At 52.3% G+C, this 21,331-nt stretch overlaps 1 protein-coding gene across 10 annotated transcripts in view; it reads right to left on the bottom strand.

The window, feature by feature from the left end:
- The window catches only part of PIK3C2B (phosphatidylinositol-4-phosphate 3-kinase catalytic subunit type 2 beta), a 59,112-nt gene that overhangs the window by 21,502 nt on the left and 16,279 nt on the right, over positions 1-21,331 (bottom strand). For 8 of the 10 annotated variants that reach the window (XR_014263820.1, XM_082462247.1, XM_082462253.1 and 5 more), the window contains 13 exons: positions 17,073-18,093; positions 13,766-13,866; positions 13,023-13,177; positions 12,687-12,807; positions 9,600-9,711; positions 9,369-9,448; positions 8,918-8,981; positions 7,296-7,442; positions 6,622-6,655; positions 5,582-5,777; positions 4,388-4,510; positions 782-949; positions 113-224 (listed from right to left, as the gene is read on the bottom strand). Coding sequence is in view for 9 of the 10 variants with exons in the window: in XM_082462247.1 (XP_082318373.1) it covers positions 113-224; positions 782-949; positions 4,388-4,510; positions 5,582-5,777; positions 6,622-6,655; positions 7,296-7,442; positions 8,918-8,981; positions 9,369-9,448; positions 9,600-9,711; positions 12,687-12,807; positions 13,023-13,177; positions 13,766-13,866; positions 17,073-18,005 (2,346 nt within the window). In the remaining variant the exon portion in view is untranslated. Of the gene's footprint in view, positions 1-112; positions 225-781; positions 950-4,387; positions 4,511-5,581; positions 5,778-6,621; positions 6,656-7,295; positions 7,443-8,917; positions 8,982-9,368; positions 9,449-9,599; positions 9,712-12,686; positions 12,808-13,022; positions 13,178-13,765; positions 13,867-15,284; positions 15,764-17,072; positions 18,094-21,331 lie in introns of those variants that run through there. The other 2 variants (XM_082462248.1, XM_082462255.1) reach the window with 2 other exon arrangements.

Raw genomic sequence — 21,331 nt, 5'->3', positions numbered from 1 at the left:
CAAAGTTCTGCACTTTCTCCTACTGCCCCAGCCCAAACCTCAAAGGGAAAACATGGAGCCAACTCTGGAGTGGTCCTGATGTGTTGGTGGGAGGGAGAGGCTGGGGTCTCACCTGCAGGATGACACTATCTGGCTGATGGAAATTAGGTGCACTCCAACGGGTACTGGGGCTTTCCTGTGTTGCTGGCCATAAGCCCAGAAGCTTCCGGCCACAGGTCAGGACTCTAAGGAGGATGGAAGGTGGGATAAGCCAACAAACCCAGTAGCTAAGGAGATGGTTCTCCTCCTGCTCCCCCTATCCAAAACTCTGCCTTTTCTGCTTGAAGCCACTGCCCAACTCCTCTCTCTCATTCTCCCCACAGACCATGGCCTTCCCTTTCTTCCACGTCCTATAAAAACCCACCCCCTCCAGGAAGCCTTCCTAAACTAACCACACCCTCCCTGGTCTGGATGACCTGGTGGCAGGGATGCCTTCATGACATAGAGAGCCCGACTGGATGACCTCTAAGGTCCTTCCAATGACAAGACCAGATGACGCTGCCTGAGCATGCATGTCCATGCCCCTTCCCACCAGTCCTGCCCAGTAGCTCTTGATTACATCAATTGTCCTGGCCACCAGTCCTGTGCCTTGGTCCTCTCCACCAGGGCTGGGACCCTCTGGACTCTGCCGGTGAGCCCCACTTGGCCAACCTGCCCAAGGGGCATTGGCCCGTGCAGCAGCCAGGCCTCTCTCCCTATCCCCTCCTCCCTGCCAAGGCCAAGCTGCCCTGGGCCCACATACTGCCTGAAGTTGAAGAGCGGAGCAGTGACCCAGCCCAGGGCTTCGGGCACCCGCCGCTGCTTATTGGACTCCGAGGAGCTCCCGGGTGGGGGGATGGGCAGAGCATAGAGAGTGGCACACAGCAGGGTCTCCCGAGGCAACCGGTTCACCTGCACAGGGAAGCAGATCCTAGGGCAGACAGGAAACCAAATCAGGAAGTGCCGCCCCTGTGGCTTCCAGGGCCAGGTGGCCCAGGAAGTCAAGATGGGGCTGAGAACTTGGCCTCCCGATATGCTCCCTGGGTAAGCCTTCCTGCAGAACCAGGACAGATCCCAAACTGCAGGCAAAACCTCCACTCGATGCCTGCAGGAGCACAGTCTATATGTCTTTGCAGCCTCTTGGTAGAGTAAGACAAACATCCTCTGATTTTGAGGCTACCCACGGTGACCAGACAGAACTCACTTGGCCAGAGCCACCTAGAGTTCAGGTGTCTACATGCCCCATACTGTCAGCCATACTCCTTCCCTTGTTTTAGGATTTCTGCAGAGAGTCACCGAGAAGTTGCTCCTTTTGACAATCCTTCTCCATTGAACAATCCCCAGCCCTCCCCCACCTCTTCCAACTGAGAGCAGCCAGGAAGCAGCAGCATGATCTCTGCCTTCAGCGCACCCTCCCCCACAGCCCTCCCACCTGTCTGTCCTCCCGTGTCCCCTTCTTCTCCTAACCCACTGGACACAAATGTTTGTTCTCACCCCGAAACATTTTCAAAGCCAAAGGGATAAAAAGAAGGGGCTCCTCCAAGTCCCTGGGTGGTGAGAAAGCAAACTGGCAGGGCCCAGAGAACTGACACCAAAGCCCTTGCCAGTACCCAACCCAGATGGTCTCTCCCGTGCTCCCACGCCTGAATCACACCCGGCCACTCCCTCCAAGTTCAGGATAAGGACCTGGGGTGGGGTGGGTGGAGAGGGGAGGGGAGCTGTGGGAAGAGGGAGGACCCACATTACCTTTCGGGGAAGCTGTCCCTGGGCCAAAGTCCATACTGTCACACCCTTCTGGCCAGCCCAGGGCCCAGCAGCTTTTATGCCAGAGGGCACAGAGGCAGGGCTGCCACCCCCAAGGTTAGCAGTTTCATGATCAAGCAGCCTACCTCCACCGCTGCCCTTCACTCCTCCAGGGGAATCTCCACGTAAGTGAGGCACTCCCTCCTTCCCGCCAGACTGGCAGGGCCCTGATCTGCCCCAGCTGCCTCTACCATGGGGGCCCACAGCTATAATTAGGACCCCGCCAGCAGCCAGCGTACATGCCAGGCCAAGGCTTGGCTAGAGTGGCAGAGCGAGGCTGCAGGGCCTATTTTGAGAGTTAGCTGACCCCATCCTTCTACAGTGAGGGAGACAATCAGCTGATCCCACAGCAAAGAGGAGACGGAGCTGGTCCTGATCCCTTTCTTTTCACCCAGGAAGAGGCTTCCAGCTGGGCATCCAGAGAAAAAGAGAGTGAGGAACCTTTCTAGCTGAAACCATAATGCCTAGAACCAACCAAGGGCCCCTTCTCCTCAGCCCTTAGGTATATCTGGTATTCTAAAGCCTCCCCCGTGGACCTTCACCTGGGGTCAGTCAGGACAACCAGTAGGTTAGCTGTCTGTAGCCCTGAACTTCCTCCCTTCTGCAACCCATTCCTCAACAGCGCATCACAGGGGCTGACTCCTCCAGGCAGCGTTCCTGGGATGTGCCGGTTCCAGTCCTGGTTCTCCCTCTCACAAGCTTGGGCAACTACTCACACCTCTGTGCCTCAGCTTCCTCATCAGTGAAAAGGGGGACATGGCTTCACTTGTGTGATGTGTGTATATACTGGGTGTTTTTTGCTATGTGACACTGTGGTTACTGCACTGGAACGGAGCTATATAAATTAGTACTTTCATGCACAAACATCCCCATGTGTCAGTCACTGTGTCAGTCATTCGGAACAGAGAAACCAGAATTGAGAGAGCTCAGAACACAACAAAGATGATAAAGAAGAAAGCAGTTATCATGTACTAGGTATTGTGCCAAGTACTTTACTTGCAATGTCCTAACTGCTCTCAAACAACCCTGTAGGGTAGGCCCTATTACTGTGTCCATTTTGGGTTGAATGACCTGCCCAAGGTTGCACCTACGGTGAGAAGGAGAGGATGATGGCACCCAAAGCCTACACTGTACTGCCTCCTCCCACATGCCTTGGTCTTGATCATGAAGGTGCCATGGGGCATCTGGAGGAGCAGCGCTGAGATGACACCCTCCACAAGGCTCTAGGAAGGATAGCAGCCCTATGGGATTTGAGGCAGAGATTCAGACAGGGAGTAGAATGAGACCACAGAGCAGGCAGCTTGAGGTGGGACATGCTGGGCTGCTTCCACACCTCTGATACTCCGTGGGGAAAGGGTCTAAGGCTCATTGTGCGGTCTGCCTGGGCTGGAGTGCTGTAAAGCACGTAGTAATTGAGGCCAGAGAATCCCAAGGGGATGGTGAAATTCGGGAACCATTTAATGCAGCCATCCTCAGCCTCCAAGGAGTCTCTCCTGCTCTGATGGTTGTTTAATTAAAGGACTTTATTTATACCTTTATTGCTCTAAGAATCATAAACGTGTGAAGACAGGAGAAAAGGTCTGCCTCTCCCGTTGGCCGTCTGTAAAATGGCCCACCTCTCCCAGGATTTCCACAGACTCTCCATCCACCTATTTTGGTATCCTTGGCCTCCCCAAGGACCCTCCTCAATCTCTTTAATCTGCACTCCAAATACTGAATTTGCAGTTCTGTTTTGCATATAAGGACTCAGAGATAAGTCAGTCTGGGAAAGTGAAGCTGCGGGGAGCAAACAAGGTGCTTGCTGACTGTCTGGAGGGAGGATGGAGCAGCACAGAAAAGGCACAAGGCGCACAAACTTCTGCAATGTCACCATTGAGGCACCCTGGCCTCCATTTCTTTCCTGTTTTGCTTGGCTGATGCCTACCTTCCGGACAGCAAATTACTGTTAATAAACGGTGGTTAATACTATCTTGTGCTTGTGTTTTCATGTTTATATTTATAACCTGTCTTACCTCATTTCAGTGCCACAACTGCCTCTGAGTTAAACAAATGTCCCCATTTTACAGTTTGAGAAACTGAGGCCCGAAGAGGCCAGAGAGAACATACGACTAGAGACAGAGCTAGAAGTAGAGCCTTATTCCTATAGCTCTAAGCCCATTAGTCTTCCCTCTAGGCAGCCTGCCCTTCCAGATCTATAAGGGAGAAAGCATGGTCTCATCTCCCTCTTCCACGGGAACTTTAGGAAGAAGGGAGAAGATGAGACTCCCTCAGACTAGTTAACCTTTTAAGGGAGACAAGATCAAAACAATGAATTAGTATTAAAACTAATGTTTATATGGTCCTTCATGGTTTACAACAAGCCTTTATGGATACTTCTCATTGGAAACTCATAACAACTTGAGAGGTAGAAATTACACTTGTCCCCATTTAAGAGTTAGGGAAGTGGAGTCTCAAGAGTCTGAATGGCTTGTTTGATTAGGGTTCGTGACAGAGCCTGGTTTAATCTGGGCATTCAGGAGGCTGAAAGGGTCTGCAGTGGGCACTGGAGCCTGGTGGGAGGTCTTACTGCTGGTCCCAGATGATGAGGTGGAAGAGGTACTTGGAGAAGTGAACCCTTCGGGTCCGCTGGGGGCTGCACAGCTCCTTGCCGCCATGGCTGAGGGAGCAGGAGAGGTAGAACTCTTCATAGCTACAAGAGAAAGGGCGTAGGTCAGGACACTCAGCTCCCAGACCTCATCTCAGTCACCCGAACTATGCCAAACTCCACTTCCCCTGTAAAACTCTTGATCAGTGGGACTGGAACATGGGGTCAAGGGACAGGACAGCCAAATTGGATTTGCGGAAGTGTGCTCCGGGAAAAGCAACTCGATCTGGATCTCTCTGCCCAGTTTCAGGTTCCATGCTGAGCCCTTGGTTTTTCTCCCTTCTTTATTGGGAAGCAGCCATGCAGCCTCCTCCTTAGAACCAGCTCCAGCCCATGGGGTGTCCGGGGGCGCGCCTGCGCACATGCGCATGCGCAGGTGAGAAGCGTGGGGGATGAAAAACGACATATGCTGAAATGAATGCCAACACATGGGAGTCCCTGCGGCTCGTGACAGGTGCCTGACAGAAGAGGTCAGAGAAGGCCCTGGTTTCCCAGGCTGCCTCCTTTGTTCTCTGCCAATCGCCCAGAGGAATACATTAAGTGAGGAACAAAGAAAGAAGGGGAAGGGAGGGGGAGGGGGTCTGGGAAGAGAGGGGTGGGGGTCGGGTGGAGCCAAAGGCCTATTCCCCCAGGCCTGGGATGCTGGGGGACCCTGAGAGGAGCTCAGGATTACCAAGTTAACGTCCTCCTCCACCCACCCTTGCAGGCCTAGGGAACTCCAGACAAAGGGTCATCTCCCACCTCCCCGCCCCCTCCCACTGTACATCTGCAGGGGAGTGCAGTCATTGGCCGTGAGGCATTCACTCAGATCTGGGAAGGGGCCATCTGTCGCAGCAGCGTCTCCATCAGCTGGCCTTGGATGGGAGGGGGCAGGGATGCCTAAGCAGCCATCACTGAGAGGGAATGACAAGATCTGACCACTGCTGCCTTTTCTCTCTCCTCTGGGATGTCCCAGCCCACGTCTGTCTCCCTCTCAGTGGGCTCATCCCCTCAGCCACAGTGCACCATAATGCCACAGATCCTAAATTTAGGACAGTGGGGTCACATGCAGACAGAAAAAGCCATCTGAAGTCTAACTCAGCTTGCTCCCTATAGGCCATTCAGCCCAGTGCTCACCTGGTAGCCCACATGATGGGGATGCGGTGGGTGGCATAGACCGTAAAGGCCAGGGACCCAAAAAAATGGCAGGCCTCCTGGACCAGATCGTGCTTGTGGCTCCCGTGCACTGCTGTCTGGAAGTCTGCATTGAACGTGTTGCAGTACAGCTCCACCAGGTCCAAGATGGCAGCTGTCAGGGCTTCCACAACCTTCTCTGTGAAAGGAAGGGGACAGAAGGAAGAATAGTGAGGCTTCAACAAGCCCCATCTTATTGTCATGGCACTGGCTAAGATGGGATACCCTAGGACAGTAGTCCCCAAATGCCAGTCACCCATCTGTGATGAAATGAGGAAAAAGCAGGAGCGTGTCATGAACTTCTCATAAAATGACAGATACTCAATTTTAAACATTGTCCTTATTTTTACGTATTGCTACTAATTTAGTGCAAAATGTCCTTTCTTTTAGGAAGTAGTGGGAATAATAGTTACCAGTTACTTAAAAGAAGTCATTGCTTAGTAAAATAAAAACTGATAATTCTATGTTGGTCCCCAAAATAATGCTTTTTGGTCCACGAAATCTGAAACATTGGGAATCACTGACCAAGGATCCTAGAGATATGAGCTTTGTAGGGCAACATTCTGCTTGAAAGACTTAAGGGGGAATCCTAGGGAAAAACTCTTTATCACCATCTCCCCAGGCCCCTTCAAAGTTGGAACCACAGGGGTTATGAGCTCACAACCTACCCAAGTGAAAGTTTTTCCATCTGGAACCCAGGGCTAACTCTGTCCCACCACGCCTACCCTCACACTTACACCACCTCATCACCATCTCCCAGGGACACCACAGGAATAACTAGTAAAAATAACAAGAAAACATTTTGTGGAAAGAAATGTGCTCTCCAGCTGCGTCCATGCCTCATATAGGAAAACACATACACACATACACACACAGAGGCAGACCTGGACCCATAAATCAATGGGGCCAGGGAGAAAAGGGAATCTGGGCAGAGACTGCAGTTTTCAGCTGCCCCTTCTGGATGAAGAGAGCAGCTCCCTTACCTCGGTTTTCCCTCACAGCCAAGACGGTGGGATCCTATTGGGGAAAAAGGAGAGGGAGGGGAGCTTCAGGGCCATGGCCTTTTCCATCACAGCTGGAAGAAGGGCTTTTCACAGCTGTGCTCACCTGGACCAGACTGGACCGAAATTTGAGGAGCAGAGGCTCCCCAGGGAGGATAGAGTAACAGTTTGTACCAGATTCGTGTGATGGACAGTGAACCAGACCAAGGATAAAATCATCGTGTCCACCCAAATGAAACACGCCAGCCCTCAGGCCACCCCACTACAGATCACAGCACCTATCGTGCTGGCTGGCCCCGTCTGCACAGCACACAGCCCCCACTGCGGAGTCCCAAATCCCCGGCTCGGGGCAGATTTTGGTCTTGCACCCTGATGGGTGCGAAAACTGCCAGGCAGTGCCTCAGTGACTGTGAACAAAGCCTTTGCTGGCCTGGGATCCCGGCAATCAGTCCTGGGGGCAGATCCTAGCCCACTCTCATCCTCAGGAAGAGGTGACAGACTTGGCATCCATTTCCCAAAAACTCTGTGACTAAATGTTCAAACATAAAAGATGGAGGTTGAGAGAAGAGCCTTTTAGTAAATAGACACCTAGTCACCTAGTGTCCGGGGAATATTCCTCTCCTCCTTCCCCACGCTAGTGCTCTGGGCCCCGTTACCTTCTGAATTTTAGGCTTCATTCGGGAAGGGCAGGGGGGCAGCTGGTTGAGAGCGTTGGTGATCTCAGGGGTTTCCACAGCGGCTAGGGCGTTGCAGATGGCCTTGACGGATTGGACCACCCTGTCGGCCTTCAGTGGAAAGTCCCCCTGTGGGAGGCGGCACAGTGAGGCTGGCAGGCTAGCACTCAGCCTCCAGCACCCACAGTGTTGAAGGAATGGGCCGGGAGGAGTAGCGGCTCATGACCCTCAGGAGTAACCAGTGGAATCCATGCTTGATTTTCAAACATCCAGCATTAGTGAACCACACACAGCTCCTGCTGAATTAAAGGAGCCAAGCCCACGTTCCCCGGCGCTTTCAGCCATCCTGCCTGCACCTCCTCTTATTCCCAGCCTCCCTCTGTCCACTACAGTCTGCTTATACTATACAAACACATGCAGGGTCTCCCCCAGAGACATGCAGTTTTAATAAAATCAATCCACAGGGACTAGCAGGGGGACCAAAGAGATCACACGGAGGGCCCACTTGCCCACGCAGCCTTATTTCTCCTACTACTGTCAAGAATGTCCAGATAGGTCTCATCTCAGACCATGGCCATGCCCTGCCCTCTGCACTTTGGCTCTGCAGTTTTCTCATTTGGAATCCCCTTACCTGTCCTACCCTGATTACCTAAGTAAATGCAAATCACGGACCAGCTAAACTCCACCCTCCTTCCCAAAGCCTTCCCTGGACAGTCCCCCTCTCTATCACTCTCCAAGAGCCCCTGATTAACTCATTACCAACCTGTCCTGTCTACTAATAGCTTTACGTTACTATTCCATTTTCCTGGCAGGAACACAAGCTCCCTGAAGGCTAAGACGATTTTTATGCTTCTCCATCCACAGTAGCCATTAACAGAGGGCCAGAATAGTGCAAAAACAGGTGTTCAGAGAACTCCCCTCTCATCACAGTAAATTTTCAAGCAGAGGCTGCTAGAGAAGGGATTCTGGTAGTCGGTGGAGGGCTGAGCTAGATACAAAGCTGAACTCTCCCAAAAGGATGACCGCTATAACAGCATCAGTGAGACAGGGATTGTTTTTGAAGATCACTGTCTGATTTTCTTCAGCTTCACGACATGTGGAGCAAATGTTAATTCTCATGGTTTTGAGGCTTAAAACTCCATGTGAATCCAAATAAGGAGAGTCCTGGCCCTTCCCTACCTTGGGAACCCTCCACCTCCTGACGGTTTTCCACCTGTGACACCAGCACCTCAGAACCTCTCAAATCAGAGGTTCCTGGGCCTTGCTCACAGGATGCACACTCCAGTGCACATTCAAGTTCAGCAGCGGGGCGACAACTCTATGTCCCTTAGCTTTGAAGATGCCCTACTCCAGAGAGAGGATCAGGGCACGGTTCCTGACCTACTTCTACAGAGGAGCAGAACCCTTCTATACACGCTTGCCAGCTGCCCAAGAGCTGGCAGTCTTGGTTTGCCCACGTGCTAGGGGAATGAAAAAAAGTGCTCTGCTAATAGATTTTCAGTATCTACTCCAGATCCCTTTAGTGTTAGCTGATCCCAGGAGGACTGGAGGAGAGGAAGGGAGGAGATTTGGGCAGCTGGGCCAGCCCCAGAATTTGTACTCACATCAGCCAACAGGAAGGCATCCACCTCATTGTGGTAAGTGTCAAACAGAAGACTCAGGGCCTGCCTGGGGAGTTGGGGACAGGGAAAGGTCATAGAAGATGTCAGAACAGACCCAGTGTACTGGAAGACCCATCCTCTCCCTCCTTCTCCACAGCTCAGGAATCAGACTCTGGTTTAAAGGGGTTCCCACTCTTCCCTTATGTCCCATGAAGACTGAAGGCTGGCAAGTCCTTTCTAGTTGGCCACCTTTTACCTGGAGAATGTGGCAAAGTACTAGAGGGAAGAGATGTAGCATACCCTGAAGTGGGGATCTTCTCCTCTAAGACTCTTGGGCCCCATCCCCAACACCTGCAAGAACCCCCGGCCCTGGCATAAAGGCAAGCAAGGGTATCTGCTAGGGTCCCCTCATGGTTCCTGCTTGGGCCACATCCAAGATGGTACCCACTCTCACCTGCTGATGGTCTGCTTGACTGGCCTCTCTTGCAGATGGATGAGGTAGTTCAAGGTGGAGGGGCTCTGGTCATCATTCACCTGTGTAAGAAGTGCCCTATTCAGAGAAGGGTGGTGCCTGTATCACAGCTCAGTGCTCCTACCGCATGTCCACCCAATGTATTCCATATCACCCTCTGCCCACTACCTCCCCATCCCTATGCAGCCATCAGCCTCCCCACCACACACGAACCGTCCGGGCCAGGTCACCGCGTACAGCTTTCTGCTCCATCAGCTGTAGCCGAATGTCGATGTCAAACTTTCGACAGTATTGAATATACTCGTGGCTGCCCAGGGCATGCTTGCTGGTGGGACAGGGGGACAAGGCCGTTAGCATTCTGGGAACTCACTGGGACTTTCAAGGGAAATGCATACCTTAGCCTCAGGGAGAGAGAAACAGGAGGAAGGGGGAGGAAAGGTGAAGGGGGAGTATACCTGTGATGTACCCCCACCTTAGCTCTTGGGAGATGTCACGGTAGAGCTTGGGGAAAGAAACAGAGGTCTGTCTAAAGAAATGCCACCTATTACATTTAACCCTTGGTCTGTACAAACAATGACTTTCCTAGGTATTTATTACCATTATCACTGGTTCACTTTAGGGGTGGGAACTTCTAGAGGGAGTGGGGAACAGAGAGATTTCTCAGGGGCAGTGTTTAAACCCCATCCTCTTGGCATTGGTACATAGGACACGACAGAAACCAGCCTGTGCTCAGGCTCGGGTGTGGAGCTCAATGGGCGACACTCTTCCCCCAACACTGTGATCCTAAGTCTCACATCCCCCACCATTACCAACTGGGTGCTGAGACCAACCAACCAAACCCACCAAGATTCCAGGTCTATTATCCCCAACTCATCAAAGTTCTGCTTCTCACCTCCCTCTGTGGGTCCTGCGATCGTGAATAACAATGTAAATCTCTACAGACTACCAGCATGCTATTCCCATTGCTCAGGGGAGACCCCCGCCCCCCCACCCCAAGTTTCAGAGAAGGGGGCTTAGGGAGTCCCTCGGTGATCCAGCCCCTTCCTCCCTCCAGATCACACCTTAGTCAGAAAGGAAGCCGAGGAGAAGGGGCAGGCTGAGTCCCACCTGCAGGCCAGCACTGCAGGCCTGGGCCATGTCCCAGCAGCTGGGTAACAGAAGCCGGAAAGGGACTTCCTTCCTCAGCAGAGCTGGGAATCTAGGCCAGAAATGGAGAGGAGAGGAGCAAAGCATAGGGCTCTGTGCAGAAGCCGACAGAGGTGCCTGGGCCGGAGGCCAGTCCAGTCCAGCTAGGACGTAAGTGGGTTTTCCACATCCGGAGGTGCCAAGCCTCTGATTTAGACCCCAACCTGCTAAGACTGAGCTGCAGCCAAAACCTGGGGGTGGGAGAGGCTGGGCTGTGGGGTGGGGCTGGTGGGAGTGCCCCGGGAGGAAGGAAGAGTGTGTCGGGGGTGGGGGAGGTGGCAGGAAACCCAATCCTCCCCGGGGACTGTCTCAAGGTTCTTATCTGAGAGCAGCCTGCATCCTGGACCTGCCACTCCCCCTCAGCGTCAGCCCCTTTTCTAAGCAAGGGTAGGAAACACAGGGCCTCCTTGGGAGCTAGCAGCTTTCTGGAACCCCCAGAGGGTCCTTTCCACCCCCACCCAAGGCAGCTATCTTGTGCTCAGGGGTCTGGGCTTTTCTGTTGCATGGGAGGGAAGAGAAGAGCCTTGGCGGAGGAGGGGGCTCCTGGACCAAGAGTGATGGACACAGGTCCTCCGGGGACTTGCTTGACCTTCTCTGTGGAAGGCCTTCCTCTGTGTGCATTCAAGTTAGAGTGGGAGAGGCATGACCCTAGGACCAAAAATCCTTCTCCACCTCGCCTGGAACACTCCACCTGGGTCTTGGCAAGATGTCAGAAGCTGACGGCTTATCTACCACCTCTGGACTTGGGGGCTCAAGGACTAGGGGGCTGCAAGGGAAATGACAGTATCCATCTAATCTGCATCCTCTCTTTGGACTGGTCCTTCCCTGGGAATATTTACTGATTGCTCATTGGGTCATTCGCATATTTAACCCTTGCTACATTTTACAGAAGAAGCTGAGGGTCAGAGCTCCACAACTAGCAAGTGGCAGCTGGAACCCAAACCAGCTGTGTTGATGTGACCCATTGTGCCCCTTGCTCCCTTACAACAGTGGCAGGTGCTCTTCGCCAGGAGCCCCTGAGTCTGGGGCCCCTTCTATTCCTCTAGGGGAGAGCGATACACATTTGAACTGTGCTGCCTGGAGTTGTGCCACGTAGGGCCCTGCCCCCTTCTTTTCTCTCAGTTTTCCAGTTGAGGGCACAGAGGCCAGGAAGGGCCCACAATATCCCTAAGGTTAAAGAAACCAGCCAAGAACTGCTCTAGCCATAGATCAACCATCCTTGCATCTAGACCTGCATATAAGAGAAAGAGCAAGTGGTGGCCCTCATCGCGCACTCCTCAGACCTGAGATGCCGGCCTCTCCTTCCCCACTCCCAAGATCTGCTTCACCAAGTGGCCAGTAGTAGTGGGCAGTAGGCAACCGGAAGCTTAGGGCAGAAAGCAGCTCTCTTTATTTCCTTATCCGCTGCCCTTCGGCTGACCCTACAGCCTGCCACACAGCTGTACCACCTGAGGGGTACAATCCCCCTTCCCACCACCCCAGCTCCCCAGAGTCCCAAGGCAGTGGAAAGGGGATTGCTGCCGCTGGTCCACATCAGACTTTCCAGGGAGGCTGCTCCCTGCAGAGGGCACTGGATGTACAGGAGCTGGAGGCGAGCCTTTGCTAAGGAGGATAACCAGCTGCACATGCCAGCGGGGGAAAGGCTTGTCGGCAGGGGAAGGGGGAGGAGAGAGCAACTGTGATTTTTACCGCTATTTCCACAGGGCGCTTCTGCCCAGTCCTCCTCCTGCCCTTGGCCATAAAGACCCCACACATGATCTAGGGCGGGAGAAGCTACCCCACACAGTTCCCCCGCCCCCATACACACACCCCTCCACACGCAGAAGTCTGCAAGCAGATACAACTCAGTCTTTGCCTAATCCCAGTTCCAAGCTCTTTCCACAGCAGATTTGGCTCAGGAAGCCAGCCAATCCCGCTGGAAGATCGAGCTCCTGGGGAAAGTACGACGTGGCTGACAGTATGCCCAGAAAGCAGGAGTCCTGGCTGTGGGATTGGCAGGGAGCTGCCAGCCCCAGGCCTCGAGCCCAGCACCACCCCGGTGAAGCCCCCTCATAATCCTACTACCTAGAAGGCAGGTGCCACTTCCTGCCCGCTTGTCCCCACCAGGGCACTCACTTCTGCAGGAATTCCTCCAGCCCACAGGGCTTTAGCACGAAGTCACCCACATCAACACCCCTCAGTTCATCATGGGTATAGCACAGGGTCTGGTGGATGAGCAAGTCTACAGTGGAGGAACCTGCAAAGGGTGAGGCAGGGGAAGCAATGAGGGGGGGCACTGGGGCAGGCGGGGCTCATCCTGATCCCCTCCCCCAGAGCCATCAACAACCAGATAAAGCAGGCAAACACACAGTTTGGGGTTGGGAACCAACGGCAAAAGACCCCACATAGTCAAAACACTGTCACCCCTGCCCCACCTTTAGGGATGCTCACACCGACTCCCCACTAACTTACAGTTGCAGGTAAAAGTGAGCGGCTCCCGCAGGCTGTCACACAACACGGTCACCTTCAGGTTAACTTCATCCCCGAGGTGCTCCGGGCTTGGGGTGACAGTGCTCCAGACATACCCAGTGAGGGAGTAGTCTTGGACGTCAGAGCCAGATCGGAGGCTGTGCAGGAAGAGAGGGAGAAGGACCGTCGCTGTGCCTTCAGAAGAGAATGGTCAACAAGAGGCCTGCTGGGACCTCCCGTCCTGAGGCCCAAGGACCCCTCCGTCCCCACTCAGCCCGTGGGTCTGTGGGCCAGGATGGGGGCAGGGGGGAAGCAGCTGGGGGAAACCCTGTTCTTGATACATCTGTTACAGTTGCAAAATGTTTCCCAAGCTGAGTTGAACATTAAGGATCGTTTTAAAACCACACAGCTTTCCATGGAAAAGTTTTCCATTTCCTTTCTCTTTTAGCTCCAGATAAGATTACACTCTTATCTCCATCTGGGGTGTGTTTGTTCCTAAAGGCAACTGAGCCTGAAGTGATTGGAACAATTTGACTGTTAGATCGAGGTTTCCTGAATTTTGTCCAAACCGTGAAACTTCTAAGATTCCAAAAAGCCTGCAAACACCGGTTGCAGGAAGCACCCCATAGTTGTAAATTGAGATGTATTAAACATGGCTCTTCTTCCTCCCTAGAAAGTTCTGAAAGGAGTGACTCTCCTCCCCAGCGCCCACAACCCTCCCCAACCCCCCAGTCTTTAACTCTTACATATCCAGCATGTGGCAGAAGGCAGCAATTTCCTCATCTCTCTCCTCTGAGACCTCAAACAACTCATGGCCATTGGCAACAGCGTGGGGCCGGGAGCCCACCTTTAAGAGAAGAACAACTTACTCAGTGCCTTTTCCCTCATGCCATCCCCTTCCCACGGGCTCCTAGGCCTAAACTCTTAAACTCTAGGTGTAAAGACTTTCCAGTGAAAGGGGCATAAAAAAAAATGTGGGAAATCCAGGAATATATTTATCTGCCGTCCTGGGAGACCAAGAGCCAAGTTGGAAGAGTACTTGACGCCTTAGCTGAGTCTGGAAGCCTGGGTGGGATGGACATGAGTGTGGCCGAACCTCCTTCCCGAGAGGCCAGTGTCTAATGAGCTCAACCCTGCAGGTCAGGTGGTTCCCGGCACGCTGGGCCGTGGGGCTGGCTTTCTGGGGGATGCTCCCAGAGGCGTGGTGGGGAGCTGAGCAGACAGCTGTTTTTCCCCGTCCCACCACTGAGGCCAGAGCAAGTGGGTTGCCCAAGCAGTCCCCAGGGAAGCTGAGCCCTGGGCAAAGCTTCAACATCCACAGTAAGCCCCAGGGACCCAACTCAGAGAGAGACCGAGAGACCGTGAATGGAGGCAATGATTCAAGACACACGTGCCTTCCCAGTCAGTACTACTGGAGGAAGAAAGCGCCAAAGCAGCTTTCTGGGCAGGAAAGAACCGGGTAGAAGGCTTAGCTCCTCCTGGCTCCCAAGTCTTCTGGTCCCCAACAGCTGGAATGTCAGGAAGGCTGCCTGGGCCCCACTTCCTGTCCAAGAACATGTGTGTGCTGGTGGGGATTCTCACAGACAAGACCTCAAACTGTCTCCCACCACAGAGCTGTTTTCAGTCCCCCATGAGGAGTTCTAAAGCAGCCCTCGAACAAGGCCTGCAGCACAGCCGCGGGGAGGAGGAGCTGGTGCCTGGCAGGTTTCGGCCGGCCTGCCCAGAGCCACCAGGGGGGCCACCGCAAGGGAATGAAGCGACAGCTCTGACGGAGTGCCGGCCTGCATCCGGTAAAGGCGGATACTTCCGGGGAGACAGTCTGCACACACGCAACGCCTCACCTCTCAGCCTCCCCCTGGCTATTCTCCTGTCCTCCCCGCCCCTCGGGGCAGATGGCAGCAACTGAGCTCCTCATTTGAATATCCAGATTGTTTCCTCTGAGTGACCCTCTCTCATTGGCCTTGCTCCCCTGGGTGAGCATGGAGGGGGTGCAGAGAGGGGAGGGTAGCCGTGGGGGCAGTTGGCATGGGAGGCCCTGGCTCTGCCAAGTTCATGCCTGTGTCCTAGTCGAAACAATAGTACCACTGTCAGCAACTAACCCACAAAAGTGAGAGCGATAGAGAGAGCGACAGAGACAGACAGAGACAGAGAGACAGCGAGAGGAGGGGAAGGCAAGGAGGGTAGAGAACAGAGTGGCGACTGAGGGCCATTTTCATGCCTTTCAGTACCACTCACTGGCTCCATAAGAAAACAAAAGCCACTTACGTTTGCCCTGCTGGCAGGCCCTGATGGCATCGCCCGATGCTGGCTGGGGGCATCTGCGGGGCAGAGGCTGGCAGCAGGGGTACCAGGCTGGCATTTGGAGCCAACCATTTCCTTAGCTGGCTCCACAGGCCTGGGATAAGGTGGGTCCTTCCGGCTGGAAGCCCGGCGAAGGCGGGGCGGTGGTATGGGTCGAGAGCCCGAGGGGCTCCCCCTCCCAGTGGGATAAGCCCCTGCACCAAGCTGGGGTGGGGAAGACCAAGGCCGCATTTCCCCCTAAGAACTGGCAAGGGCTTTTTGCTTTGCCCTAGCTTCTTCAAGGAGACTCTGGACCAAGCTCCCTCCCAGAATTCTGATAACACACAGGGGATGGGGGAAGGGTGAGGGAGTGGGGGGGAAGCAGGAGAGGGAGCCACAGAGGCGACCACCTACCAGGGTGGCCTGCCGCTGCGCAAGCAGGCCCAGCTGTGCAGAACAGAATCTCCCTGTCCCTATAAATAGCAGGAACAGCCCCACCTCTCAGAGCAAGGCCTTTAAAAAGCCCTGCGCTCTAGAGCTGTGACTTAACCCAGGAGCTGCCTCTGCTCTGGGGGACTCTCTTAGCCGAAGCACAGGAAGGAAGGACCACATGGCTTTTCCAGAGTTGTGAAGGATCCCAACTGCTGGGACACAAGGTGGGAACGCCCCAGTGTCCCTTAGACAATGAATAAGGAGGAAACAGGGAGGGAATGAGGTGGAAAGCTGTTAGGACAGAAGTCATCAGCCACAGGGGTGCCTCTCGACTCCCCCCTGGGGCCAGGGTTTCCAAGTGCAAAACACAAAGCAGGCTTCAGGTCCCGCCCATGGAGATGTTGCTGACACTTTTTAAACCAGAAAAAGATCAAAGCTGTCCTGGAACCTACGCCATGCTTCTGTGCAGAGAGTTTGCTATTTTATACTATATACTGATAAAAGTGAAATAATTACTGTCATACTGCATACTTTTTTCTTAACATTTTCACTGTGAAAAGAGATGGATGATGGTGAGGACTGAACAACGGTGTGAATGTACTTAATGCCACTGAATTGTATACTTACAATTGGTTAAGATAGTAAATTTTATGGTATGTATATTTTATCACAATGAGAGAGAGATGTGCGCGCGCGTGCGCACACACACACACACGGAGGACAGGGAGGAGAGAGACAGAGGGGGAGAGACAAAGGGAGGGAGAGAGAGACAGAGGGAGTAACGCAGAGAGAGCGAGTGAGTGAGCCAGCGAGAACAATGGAGCTCTGGGATGAGACAGAACAGGGCTACGCCACTGCGGATCATCAGGCAGGGTTGCTGAGGGGTCTGGACCAGGGTCTGGGACTTAGTGAGCACTAAACATCGGTTAGTATCATGACTGAACCTCATCACCACGCAGCATTTTTGGCAGAGCAGAAAGTCAGAAAGCAGAAGGAACTCACCGCAGTGCACAAGGCCATTCAGCCATGCAGTCAACAGTGTATCCCCTCACCCCAGTTCTGTCCTTATATCACGAAGCGGGCATTCCAAAACGCCTGCCCCCAGAAGGACCATTTGGCCAAGATACACAAAACTGGCCCTGAAAAGGAGCCTTCTCTACTAGTGTCCCTCTTCCCTCCCCCACCACGGCCCGGGGGACCAATGTCAGAAGCAGAGGGCAGGAGAGGACTGAAGGGGTGAGTGTGGAGCAGATTGTGATTTGGACAGCAAAGAAGAAAGAGGGACTCTGTTTCTGAATGACAAGGGGAAAGGGGACAGAAGAAACACAATAAGGTCCTCACCGGAGCTGCAGAAATCTGGAGGTTCTTGCCCGGTGCCCCATTTTTCCGGTTGGCATAGCGGGAGGTGTAGGTGCGGGGGGGCACCTGAGGGGGCATGGTCTTGCTCCGGGCCACAGGTTTTCCAGGAGTGTCCTTGCCAAAGTTCAGGAGTCCCCGGCCCTCCTTCCAGCCCCTGGTGGCATCCCGCAGCATCTCTGCATCATAGGTTGACTTCAAGTTGAGCCGTGTAATGGCATCATTGATACCGTCATAGTCCATGGACCCCAGTAGGCGCCCTGGACCCCCACTTCCCAGCTCCTCTTCCTCTTCTAGGAGCCGATGGCCCAGCAGTTTGCCTGGAGGTTGTTCGACCAAAGAAAAAGTGTTGATGTCATTGGGCTGGGAGATCTTGGAGGATGAGGGGGACCCCTTTCTGGGAGGCAGGGGAGGAGTGTCCCAGATAGAGACTCGGGGAGGCAGAGGAGGTGGGGACAGTTTCTTAAAAGAGTCATCTGTGTCCCCCGGTCCTGAGGACAAAGAGATCCCCCCATCTGAACCATCAAAAATGTAGAGATAGTCTCCGGCCAGGGAGCCTTTGGGCCAGGGATCTGGGCCAGGCTGGGAGCCCTGGGAGGTAGAGTGGTTGGGCAGCCCTTCCTGTGGGGAGAGCGAGTTGTAATTGAGGGTAGGGTCAGAGCCAGAAAGACCACGTAAGAGCTTGAGGTCCTTCCGCCTTCCCGCTGGCTTGCTGTAGAAGTCTAGGACGGGCTCATCCCAGCTGATGAGAGAGGGGTCTGTGCTCTGCTTGGCTCTGCTTTCCTCCTTGTCGTGCCGAAGCCGGGACAGAGCATCATACTCCATCTGCAGGGCTTCGGCCATGGCCAGCTCTTTGCGGCTGATGCCCACAGACTCCAGTGACTTCCAGTGTTCCCCACTGCCCTGAGTCGAAGACATGGTGAGGATGGGGGACAGAGGAAACAAGGAAGTCTTCTACTTCCTGGCAATGTCAGTTCTGCAGGGTTGTGGCATGGTGTCTGGGTACCTGCAAGTGAGGAGGAAAAATATCAATCATTCAGCCACAAAAAGAGATGTGTCAATAATCTGATTGGGTGACATAATCTGGGCCACTGCCTGTTTCTTGAGTGCCTACAACAGGTGGAAAGAAACAGAAAGATGGAGAAAAAAAGAGATACCAAGACAACTTTATTTATCTATTACATTCATCCACACTTCAATGCATCTATACATGTTTCCATTTCTGGCCCCTAAATCCCATCCTCATCTCGCTCACAGGTACCCCGAAGAAAGAAGGAGGCACCTTGTATCAGCTAAGAGGAAAAGATGGAGACAAGGGCTCTTCAGTCAATTTAAAGAGGACAGCTCTCCAACGTGGATGGACCTAGAGATTATCATACTAAGCGAAGTAAGTCAGACAGAGAAAGACAAATACCATATGATATCACTTATATGTGGAATCTAAAATATGACACAAAGGAACATATCTATTAAACAGAAACAGACTCACAGACATAGAAAACAGACTTGTGGTTGCCAAGGGGGGCACGGGTCGGGGGAGGTTTGGGAGTTTGGGATTAGCAGATGCAAACTATTATATATAGGATGAATAAACAACAAGGTCCTACTGTTATAGCACAGGGAACTATCATCAGTATCCTGTGATAAACCATAAGGGAAAAGAATATGAAAAGGAATATATATATGTATAACTGAGTCACTTTGCTGTACAGCAGAAATTAACACAACATTGTAAATCAACTATATTTCAATAAAAAAATTTTTTTAATAAAATAAATAAAGAGGACAGCTCTCACACACTGCTGGTGGGGAATGTTAAATGGTACAACCACTTTGGAAAATAGGCAGCTTCTTGAAAAGGTAAACATCCACCTACCATATGACTCAACTATCCCACTCCTAATTACTTACCCAAGAAAAATGAAAGTATATGTCCACACAAAGACTTGTACATGAATATCCACAGCAGTCTTATCTGTAACATGAAAAAACTGGAGACAACCTAATGTCCATCAGCAGGTGAATGGATTAAAAAAATGTGATACGTCCAAACAACTGAATACTACTCAGCAACAAAAAGGAATTAATTATTGATACATGCAATAACATGGATGAATCTCAAAGTAACTATGTTGAGGAAAAGAAGTCAGACAAAAGAGTATGAGTGTGTAGGATTCCATTTATATAAAATTCTGGAAAATGAAAACTAATCTACAGTGACAGAAACAGATCAGTGGCTCTCTGGGAAGGGGTGGGAAGAGGGTTACAAAGGAGCACAAGGACACTTTGGGGACGAGGAAAATGTTCACTGTCTTGATTGTGGTTTCACGGGTATACACATATGTCAAAATTTATCAAGTTGCACACTTTAAATATGTACAATTTATTGTATGTCAACTATACCTCAATAAAGCTATAAATGAAAAGTACAACAAAGCCCTATGAAACAGCTACTCAGACTGCACTAAGATCCTCCCAAAATGCACCAATATGAGCAATAAAACAAAGCTTGCCAACAGGTGAGACCCGGGCACCTGATGGAGTACAGATGTGCCGAAATACTGAGTTCCCTCAGCCCTTAGGAAGCCAGACAGGCAGGTAACACCTGCCAGCCAGCTGCCTCTGGCCACGAGCAGCCCCTTCATTCACTCCAGCGTTGGTACCCTTTTCCTTTAGAAGCCGTGACGTGAAAAGGCACTGAAGGCACAGTTGCAACGAAAAGGCTAGCTGGCCCAGTGGTTCTCAACCCTGGCTGCACATTAGAAACAGGAATTTTTTAAAAGTACTGAAGCCCAGGTACTCTCAAGAGATTCTGATTTAATTGGTCTGCAGTAGGGCAGTGGTATTTTTTAAAACTCCCCAGGAGGTTCTAGCCTGTAGCTGAAGCTGAGAACCATGGACCTGTGTGTGTATGTGTTTCAGATTAGGTTGGGGCAGGTGCGTGTTTAGTAAGTGGTTTCTGACCCTTCTCACCAGCAGCTGCGAAGTTCATGATTTCATAAAATTATCAAAAAGCCTTCATTTTATTGTACTGTTACCCAGCAGGTAACAAACATATGAAGCACGTCCTTCCTCATGATTAGAAAATTGAAAGCATCAATAGGAAAAAAGTTCAGATAGATTCGTGGGTGGTAAGTTCCATCAAACCCCAAACAAGTTAGGACAAGAGTATCCCTTAACCTGAGGTGCCCTTCCAGGATCCTGGTGCATCCATCAGGCACACGCTGGCTCAGTGAGTCTTAGGAAGTATTTTCCCCAAAATGGAATAGCCCAAGCCCAGCTTCAGGGCATAACAAAGCGGCTCTCTGCTGATTTCTCTGCCTGTTGAGTTTCTCCATGCTTCAACGGCTCCTTATAGATTATTTTTTATCCACAGAGGGTAAGAGGGAGTCTTGCTATTTAAAATTCAAAGGAATTGGATGCGCAGATGAAGATACCCAGAACTTGGCTGCCCAGAGTTGGGAAACTGGGCCCAGGAAAAGCAGGGCCTAGTACTTTTGATGGGACACACAAGATAAATGCTCAAAGGTGAACTGAGATTAAGCCTTTTAATCCAGAGAACGACTGTATTTTCAGCCCCAAGCTGGGACAAGCAGAGTAGTAACACTGGCCTTAGCCAGGCACCACTGTGAAGAGAAAAACAGAGGCCATTGGAAATAATCTCTCTCGCCTTCCTGCCTCTCTTCCCTACTAACTTATCCACACTTGCATTTGGCCTCCCTTCTTCTTTTTTTTTTTTTTTTTTAATTTATTTTATTTATTTTTTGGCTGCGTTGGGTCTTCGTTGCCGCGCGCGCTTTCTCTAGTTGCGGCGAGCGGGGGCTACTCTTCGTTGCAGTGTGCGGGCTTCTCATTGCAGTGGCTTCTCTTGTTGTGGAGCACGGGCTCTAGGCACGCGGGCTTCAGTAGCTGTGACGCATGGGCTCAGTAGTTGTGGCTCGCGGGCTCTAGAGCGCAGGCTCAGTAGTTGTGGCACATGGGCTTAGTTGCTCCGCGGCATGTGGGATCTTCCCAGATCAGGGCTCGAACCCGTGTCCCCTATATTGGCGGGTGGATTCTTAACCACTGCGCCACCAGGGAAATCCCTGGCCTCCCCTTCTTCCTTTTGGTCTCAGGGAAAGCAGGTCCCAGCCTCCCACTGTGGTAGAAGCCTCCAGGGCGCTTGCCCCACCCACTGGATCTCCTCCAGGACGATGCTCCACCAACTTCCCTTCCCTCTCCTGTACTTTCACCTCTTCTCCTTA

Source organism: Balaenoptera physalus, assembly GCF_965194825.1.
Source record: "Balaenoptera physalus genome assembly, chromosome: 1".
NCBI classification, from domain to species: Eukaryota; Metazoa; Chordata; class Mammalia; order Artiodactyla; family Balaenopteridae; genus Balaenoptera; species Balaenoptera physalus.
Note: the sequence above shows the minus strand (reverse complement) of the source record. Positions and strands in the feature narration are given on the sequence as shown.